The following is an 8869-nucleotide window of genomic DNA, read 5'->3' as shown; positions in this document are numbered from 1 at the left end:
TATGAGATACACAGGGATATACAGAGGTATAATAAAACCAGCTGGGCAGGCAAAGTGACAGCATGTGTACTGTGCTTCATCACTTGTACGGGCTCAAAAGCAGTTCTGATCGCCGGTTGTTATAGTGAAGCAGACACGCCGTTACTCCTGCTATAAACACGGTTTAAACACTAAACAATTCAGCCAGAGGTGCGTTCCCGTAACGCTGCTCGCCCGCAGTGATGGGTTTATTTGGGGCATTGGTGCAAAGTGACGAGCAAAACTCATGCAAGTTTATCAACAAGTGAAATTTGCGAAACGGCACTTGTTGACTTTGAGCAGGGCAAATCAAAACTGTACCACCCCCCTCAAGAAAAGAATACTTGGCATCACACCACGGGGAAGGAAATCTGGAAGTCTCTCTCTCTTTTTCCACTGTGTGCTCAGTGCTGCTCTCGCTGTGCTGCTGCGCTGCGTCTCTGAGCTCTTGGACGTGACGAAGCGCTTTCAAACGCGACCTTTCACCGACTGCCTCGCGCACCGTCCGTCAGAAAGCGCGAGGAGGAGCGCCGACGCTTCACGCGGACAGAGCGAGACCCTTTTTTCCCTTTCTACTCTTTTTTTGCCAGCTGCAGTTCCTGCCATTTTTTTGTTGTTTTCCACTTGCAGAAGCGATTTCGTGGCACACGCTCGTCGCTGATGGAACGTCGTCTCGCGGTTTAGGCTGCAACAAGCAGCCAACATCTGCGATCGCGCTTAAGTTCGGTGCAGCACGCGCGCTCAGGAACCTGCAGCAAACGCACGCACGCACGCGCACACGCACGCACACACAAACAGAACCTCGAAATGTGCACGTGCTGCGCGTCTGGAGCGCGCACTAAAGGAGTCGTGTTGGCGTGCTGAAGCTGCCATGCAGCGCCTCGTGCTCCGGAGACGCGGGCGCGCGCTGCGCCTCGCCTGCTCGCTCGTGGCGGTGGCGGCGCTCGCGCTGGCCGCCTGCAGCGCGCTGCTCACCGCGTGGACGTGGCGGCAGAGCACAGAGCTCCGCAGATCCGTGCAGAGTCTGCGCGAGAGACTGGAGCAGGTAAGCGAGCGACCGCGCGCAGACGCGCATGCACCAGGCACTCACAACTTCGCTGGGGGTGTTGGTGGTGGTGGGGGGGGGGGTTCAGGTGATGTGAGGCGCGGTGCTGTTGACTATTGTCCCCTACGATCCATAAATGTGTGCTGGTTTTAATGAGTGAAATGGATTTCAAAATGCATTACATACACAAAAATACATAAATAATAAAACCACATGGGGTGGGGTGGGGGGCGCACTGTATGAGGTATTATAGGCCAGTGTGAGGTATCATAGGAGATTGCTGGTATTATGGGACAGTATGTGAGGTATGATGAGACGGTGTGAGGAATATTACGACACATAGTGGGACAGCGTTGGGATTGTGGGGCAGTGTGTGAGGTATACCATTGTGTGAGGTATTATGGGACAGTGTTGGGATTGTGGGGCAGTGTGTGAGGTATACCATTGTGTGAGGTATTATGGGACAGTGTTGGGATTGTGGGGCAGTGTGTGAGGTATACCATTGTGTGGGGTATTATGAGACAGCGTTGGGATTGTGGGGCAGTGTGTGAGGTATACCATTGTGTGAGGTATTATGGGACAGTGTTGGGATTGTGGGGCAGTGTGTGAGGTATACCATTGTGTGAGGTATTATGGGACAGTGTTGGGATTGTGGGGCAGTGTGTGAGGTATACCATTGTGTGAGGTACTATGGGACAGCGTTGGGATTGTGGGGCAGTGTGTGAGGTATTATGGGACAGCGTTGGGATTGTGGGGCAGTGTGTGAGGTATACCAGTGTGTGAGGTATTATGAGACAATATTGGGATTGTGGGGCAGTGTGTGAGGTATACCATTGTGTGAGGTACTATGGGACAGCGTTGGGATTGTGCGGGACTGTGTGAGGTATACCATTGTGTGAGGTATTATGGGACAGCGTTGGGATTGTGGGGCAGTGTGTGAGGTATACCATTGTGTGAGGTATTATGGGGACAGCGTTGGGATTGTGCGGGAGTGTGTGAGGTATACCATTGTGTGAGGTATAATGGGACAGCGTTGGGATTGTGGGGCAGTGTGTGAGGTATACCATTGTGTGAGGTATTATGGGACAGCGTTGGGATTGTGGTGCAGTGTGTGAGGTATACCATTGTGTGGGGTATTATGGGAGAGTGTTGGGATTGTGGGGAAGTGTGTGAGGTATACCATTGTGTGAGGTATTATGGGAGAGTGTTGGGATTGTGGGGAAGTGTGTGAGGTATACCATTGTGTGAGGTATTATGGGACAGCGTTGGGATTGTGGTGCAGTGTGTGAGGTATACCATTGTGTGGGGTATTATGGGAGAGTGTTGGGATTGTGGGGAAGTGTGTGAGGTATACCATTGTGTGAGGTATTATGGGACAGCGTTGGGATTGTGGTGCAGTGTGTGAGGTATACCATTGTGTGGGGTATTATGGGAGAGTGTTGGGATTGTGGGGAAGTGTGTGAGGTATACCATTGTGTGAGGTATTATGGGACAGCGTTGGGATTGTGGTGCAGTGTGTGAGGTATACCATTGTGTGGGGTATTATGGGAGAGTGTTGGGATTGTGGGGAAGTGTGTGAGGTATACCATTGTGTGAGGTATTATGGGACAGCGTTGGGATTGTGGTGCAGTGTGTGAGGTATACCATTGTGTGGGGTATTAGCGGCCAGTGTTGGTATTGTGTGTGATTCAGGGAAAATTACAGTTGGCACTCAAAGACAAAGCGATGGTCTATTTAATATTCCACAATTGCATAATAATAATAATAATAATAATAATAATTATTATTATTATTATTATAATTATTATTATTATTTAGCTCATCTGCAGTATTTACTTTTGCTGAGAAAGTCTGTGTTAACTGAAACAAACACTAATTTCTTACTGAGTCAGCTGATGGTTTAGAATAACCGGATCCTCTCTTCAACCTCCAAACCTCTCCCTCTCTCTCTCTCTCTCTCTCTCTCTCTCTCTCTCTCTCCAGTCGCTTTTCTAGTGTTGGAGCTGTCTGCTGTTATCCTCATTTTTCATCGTTGTTGTTCGTTGTAATTCGTTCTCTTTCCGCTGCGATCTCTTTAAACCTCGTGTGTCAGTGGGGTTCGTGTTGGGAGAAGCACACACGCGCAAACACACACTATAGTTTTGAATGGGGTGACCGCGGGGCAGCTGTGCAGTGCTGGGGGTCTGCGGGGCGTTTTTACGGCTCAAAGCGCCTGTGCGCTCTGACTGATGGTTTATTTCACTTCGCGCTCTGGGCCAAAGCCCAGTGGCTGCGCTGCCAGCTGCGGTCCGTGTTTAGCGCAGTTTACTGGAAGTTACTGTGCTGTTTGGCGCGCGGCGGCCAGCGGACGCGCAGTTTCGGAGCAGCGGCTGTCGCTTCGCGCGGCTGTAATTATGGCTTATGGAGTTATTGCTGAGCGAGTGAGCGGAGTGCAGCTCGTCGGGCGCGCGCTTAAAGGCGCAACGCCGTCAGCTCCGTCCCAGTCTGGCGCGCGGGTAGAGCGGAGTTAACTGCACAGAGCAAAGTGGAGGACGCGCTCACGCGTCCGCGCACACACGCACATGCAAACACATGCTGAATCAGCGAGCGCGCTCAGGCGACACATGACTCTGGTTTTGCGCTGTGCTGTGGTTTCAGCTGACCTCGTGGTACTCTTTGATGTTTCATACAGCTCACATACAAACAAATAAACAAACCAGCAAACAAACAATGCAGATGTGCACCTCTGTTCTACACTTTTGCTCAGTTTTGCAGTGCTACCATCCATTGTTGCTGAATATTGCATAGGAGCGTTGCGTAATCTCTTCATGCTGTAAGGCTGTCTGCCCAAAGTCTGCTCAAACTGCTGACGACGCCTGGCTGCCACTAATTTTTGCTAACGTTTTCTTTCCCTCATTGTTTCTGCTCTCTTTCTCAGCGAGGGAGTCGAAACATTTCAGGAATGCGTGGCACGCATAAAGAATGTATAAGATGTGGCAAAGAGTTTTGGTTTAGGCAAAGTGGGGGACCTATTAACAGAGGAGTGAGAGAGTGGGTGCCAAACTCTGGGGGGCTGTTTGTTTGTGTCTGGAGGAGAAAAGTCTATGGGTTTGATTATTTCACAGGCCTCAGCTGGTTTGTGGGTGGCCACAAGAGACATTGATTAATATGAACTTACTCATCTGTCTAACCCTCTCAAACCACATACCACAGATTTACATCTCTCTCTCTCTCTCTCTCTCTCTCTCTCTCTCTCTCTCTCTCTCTCCCTTTCTCACATACTCTCTCTCTCTTCCAGGTGAATATGCAGCGCAAGGCTATTGTCCAGCTCTTCCTGGAGAAGAGAGAATTGCTAGAGGGCCCACGAGTGAGGAGAGAAGGTACTGTGGGATTAAATGACATTAAACCGCTAAGTGTACTCATTGGTTTTATATATAAATGACAACAATGTAATGGCAATGTTAAATGAATGACCACATGCCATGAAAGTATGACAGCTGCCACGAGCAGTGGACCTCACGTTTCACGACAAAGAAACACTGACATTAAATATGCCACCTGGAGACATCGATTTCTCTGCCATTTTTAGGGTCCAAGCTACATAACATAATCCACTCTTGAAAAAATAAAAGTATCAGGAAGGTTCTTTGAAGCGATGCCATAGAAGAACCACTTTTTGTTCCCTAAAGCAGTGGTTCTCAGACATGTCTTGAGGGACCTGAAGATGGTTCACATTTTTGGTCAATCTGAACTGCCAACACAGGGATGAAGCAAAAAAATTATGGACTGCTTGGGGTCCCTGAAGACTTGTTTGAGAACCACTGCTCTAAACTGAGTGGTTTCAACTGAGTTCTCTAAAGGACCATATGTGAAAAGGCTTTTGCTTTAAGGAACTCTTTCTGGCAACTTTAATTTTTAAGACTATATTTGTCTTAACCAAGGTGCCTCTGATTGCCATCTCAGGCAACCAGAAAGGACAGCCCTTAGCCTTTGCGTGTGATATTTACAGAGATGAAGGAACTTTGGACAGCATGGCAGCTTGGGTAAACCAATGGGCACATGTTTCTAAAAGCTGCAACAGGAAGCAGTAGGCAGCTCTCTGACTGACAGGAGAAATTGCAGGTTTTGAGCCGGATGGACGTACACCAAGCAAAACCAACTGGCATGAGGACCGCACAGGCTTGGTGGTTTCAGGGACATTGTAAACTAAGTGACCCCTTCGTTGAAGCCTGAAATAACTTCAATTTGCTATTTTGTGTAATTACGAATGGCCTTTGATAGCTGTTGTAATTATCCGATAACACATCTGGCCTGGTTGCCCGAGTACAGAATGTACATGTTGTGCTAACATTGGAAAACAGACGTGCAGTAATAGTGGCCAAAAAGACTGACCAAATAAACATTATTGTATAACAGATGGACTGTTAGAGCCTAATGAACAGCTGAAGGGCTTCAAGTGACACCTGACAGCTATTTGAAATTGGAGCCAACATGCTTATCCACAATCATTCCTCGAAGCATCATTGTTCTCCTGCCTATAAATAGCATCCTTTGGGGACAGTGAAGGGCTGTGAGTTCACCCAGTGCGCCAGCAATAACATTCGCATGAACTGCTTCTCGGGGCTCCCTTTGATGTTTACGGTTTGTGGTCTGAGTTGTATCAGATCGTTCGCTGCACATTTTGATGGACTATTGGGAGTTCAGGCAGCTCCCATAAGCCCAGACACAGGAGAAAAAAACAGAACCACTGGAGAGGGCCGAGAAAAATCTCTCTTCGCCCATTTTTCAAGGTGGATTGTTTAATTTATTGCAGTTGCTTGAATAGTAGCCACGGCCGTTGCTCTCTCCCGTTTCACAGGCGGAATCTTTGCAGCCCCTTCAGGGTCACAAAAGAGCCATAGACCCCCTCTTCTAGCAGCTTCTCTCTTCATTTGTTTTCCATTTTTTTCCGTCTCGCCACTATTTTTTTTTTTATCCTTAATTTGTTGACTGGAACCATCTGGTCGGGTGAAAATAAAAAATACTGTGCATGGCTGTGTGCTGGCTGAAAACAATGGCTCAAAGGTGTAGAAAAGAGGAAAGGAAAGGAAATATTTGACCATCTGGACAGACGATCAGGGTCTCAGCTGGTCGATAAATGATTCTAGATTAATTCATGATGTTTGCATCTGCACAGCTGCTACGACATGTAAGGTAAAGGGAATAGACAACTTACTATTTCTCTAGCAGAATTCATTCCAGCATTTATTATTTATTCCAAAATATCTCTCCTTTTTTCCTTCCTGTTTCAAGTGGGAGCAGGCAGAGGAAAATATGGAAATGGAAAGAAAGTGGCCTCTCACTTTGAGAGTAAGTATATTAAATAGTACTTTATTTTTATGTAAGAATAGAACATTACTAACATTACTACTTTTCCAAAAAGTACTTAAGTCTATCTTGTTTTCAACAGTAACCAAAGATTCCCTCCAAAAAGGTAAGTATGATAAAAAGTAATTTGCAGTAGTACCACATCATGTGAACAAGTTCAGTACAAATGAGTGAGTTTGGGTGTGTTACAGTGGGGAGTGAAGGAATCATTAAGGGTTGGACTGAACAGCAGCTGAATATGACCCAAGCAGTGCATTATAACGCAGACACTGGCACTTTCAAAGTGGTGCGGAGGGGTGTCTACTTCCTATACTGTCAAGTAAGTGGAGTGAACCTAGTTGTTTCATACTTTTACCAACATTCTGTATGCACAGAAGAAGCTATTGAAACTTTAACCCTTTGAACCATCTGCATAATATCAAATTCACAGTTATGAGAATGAGGAATGAAAATTTGGACCCGCTGACCGGTCCTTAGAGATCATGCGGCTAACAGCACTGTTAAATATAAAGATGCCAGTAGGGTTTTTTAAAGCAATGCTGTAGAACAACCGCTTTAGATTCCCTTAAAGAACCTTTCTGTCTAGTCATTTCAACTGAGATTTTAAAAGAACTATTCAGGGAAAGTTCTTCTGTGGCACTGAACTTCCTGGGACTGTTATTTTTAAATATTTCAGTGATAAATAAAATTTACAGTTACTCCAATTGTAGTCAAGATTAGTGTCCAAAGTTTGCTTTTTAAATTTTGCACTGGAGCTACTAGGCTAATGTAGTTAAAACGTAACATTAGTCTGTCATGCACAATCGTTTTAGGTGATATAGACTAGCTCCAGTGCAAAACTTGAGCAGAAAACTTTGGACGCCAAACATATCTTGGCTGACTGCCTACGTTTCGTGCATTTTCTCTTTTTGGTCTGCCTCCCATGTTGCTCTCTCTCCAACTCTCTCGCCTTCCTTTTCCTTTCTCCTTCAGGTGCACTTCAATGAGAATCAGAGTCAGTATGTGAAGCTGGAAGTGTCTGTCCCTAAAGGCCCTTCGCTGCAATGCGTGGAGGGATACGGCACCACTCCAGCAGCCGGCTCGCACCAGTTCCACTTCCTGAAGCCCTGCCAGGTTTCTGGCCTGTTGCTCCTAGACAAGGGGGCTGAGCTGAAGGCTGTGACTGGAAGCTCCTTCACTCTGCAGGTTTCAGGCAAACATTACTTCGGCCTCTTCAAGGTTAACTAAAGGACAATTCAGCCTTGATGACTACATTTTTTGGAGGGTTACAACAGTCGCTGGTCACTGGCTCCAAGGACCATTATTGTTTCTTTTATTAAACCTGCATTTGACTGTTTGAACCCAATGGCTCGGCCCTTGATTGCACCTCGTTGGCCAGGACTGAGAAAAGGATGTTTCCAGAGGCACCTGTCAGTGGTTTAAATGATGACTGTACATTCAATGGTGGCATAAATAAAGAAACATTCAGTTTGAGGAAACACTCAGAGATCTGAACTGTTGGACCATTTTACAGTGGATCTATTTTGGACTTTTTGGTCTGGGCATAAGATGCCTTGTTAAATGCAAGAAAAAAAAAAAAAACAACTGTGCTTACAATTGTAGCATGCAAGAGACATGCTCCCGGAACAAGGCTGCCTCAGAGTGTGGCAGCCAGACTGAACAAAAAGATCAGTAATGACAGAGGGACCACTGGACATGGTAGTTTTCGCCACTGATTGCTTGGCTGTACAAAAACTTTGTCCTGAACCATATATGCCTTGCTTTTTGAATTAGTTTTGGCTTGTGATGAGGACTCTAATTAACCAAATATGCACCAAATAATATTCTGTCCTTTATACTGACCTTCACAGTCAATGCATCTTAAGTTTGACATTTTGCTTTAAGTGTCTTAATATGCTGTACTGTAAGCATTTCTGACTTTAGATTGTGAAAATACAGTACAAGTTGGTGGCTGATTACATACTTCAGTTCCTGAGTTCATTGATGTAGATGAATCTTCTGATGAAGTCATAATATGCCTTTGTTTTTTAATACAATGCAATGTTTTGTAAGAGTTTTTTTAAAGGTAAAGTTACAGATTTGTATACTGTCTTTATTGCATTTAATCTTACTGATTAGTGATGCATGAAACAGCTAGTGTTTCATTGTGACCAAAAATATATCAACGTCTCTTGGCCGTAAGGCTTCCACAAATATTACCATTTCTGTTAATTAAATCTGAAATGGAAACTTTGCCATTGTAAACACACTTTGTTGCGATTGGATTTCCTAATCATTCCTCTGCTTCCCTTTTGTATATCCTGCCCCCCAGCACTCCTTGTTTCCCCCTAAAGCCCCTCTCCATTTCCCCATGCTTCCAGCTCTCACTTCCTGTATCATTATCTCAACCGAATAGTTGAAAACCTTGGAGGAAAAACATGTGCTTGTTTGTCTCCCCTTCCAGTCTTTCCCCCTTTTTTC

At 45.7% G+C, this 8869-nt stretch overlaps 1 protein-coding gene across 1 annotated transcript; it reads left to right on the top strand.

Annotated features, from left to right (window-relative positions):
* Positions 1-111: 111 nt before the first annotated feature.
* tnfsf12 (TNF superfamily member 12) lies at positions 112-8657 on the top strand. The gene is made up of 6 exons (XM_017709864.2): positions 112-1063; positions 4341-4422; positions 6335-6391; positions 6492-6515; positions 6601-6728; positions 7382-8657. The coding sequence occupies exons 1-6, from the start codon at positions 890-892 to the stop codon at positions 7634-7636; spliced, it is 720 nt and encodes a 239-aa protein (XP_017565353.1). The 5' UTR covers positions 112-889; the 3' UTR covers positions 7637-8657.
* The last annotated feature ends 212 nt before the right edge of the window (positions 8658-8869 follow it).

The sequence above is a fragment of the Pygocentrus nattereri genome, chromosome 2, assembly GCF_015220715.1.
Source record: "Pygocentrus nattereri isolate fPygNat1 chromosome 2, fPygNat1.pri, whole genome shotgun sequence".
NCBI lineage: Eukaryota > Metazoa > Chordata > Actinopteri > Characiformes > Serrasalmidae > Pygocentrus > Pygocentrus nattereri.
The sequence above is the reverse complement of the archived record's forward strand: the minus strand, read 5'-3'. Positions and strand labels throughout refer to the sequence as shown.

Excerpts from the sequence above, each read along its gene's own strand:
- tnfsf12 (XM_017709864.2), top strand. The coding sequence starts at position 890 with ATGCAGCGCCTCGTGCTCCGGAGACGCGGGCGCGCGCTGCGCCTCGCC. Across the intron at positions 1,064-4,340 it reads TGCGCGAGAGACTGGAGCAG|GTGAATATGCAGCGCAAGGC; the intron begins GTAAGCGAGCGA and ends TCTCTCTTCCAG. Across the intron at positions 4,423-6,334 it reads CCCACGAGTGAGGAGAGAAG|TGGGAGCAGGCAGAGGAAAA; the intron begins GTACTGTGGGAT and ends TCCTGTTTCAAG.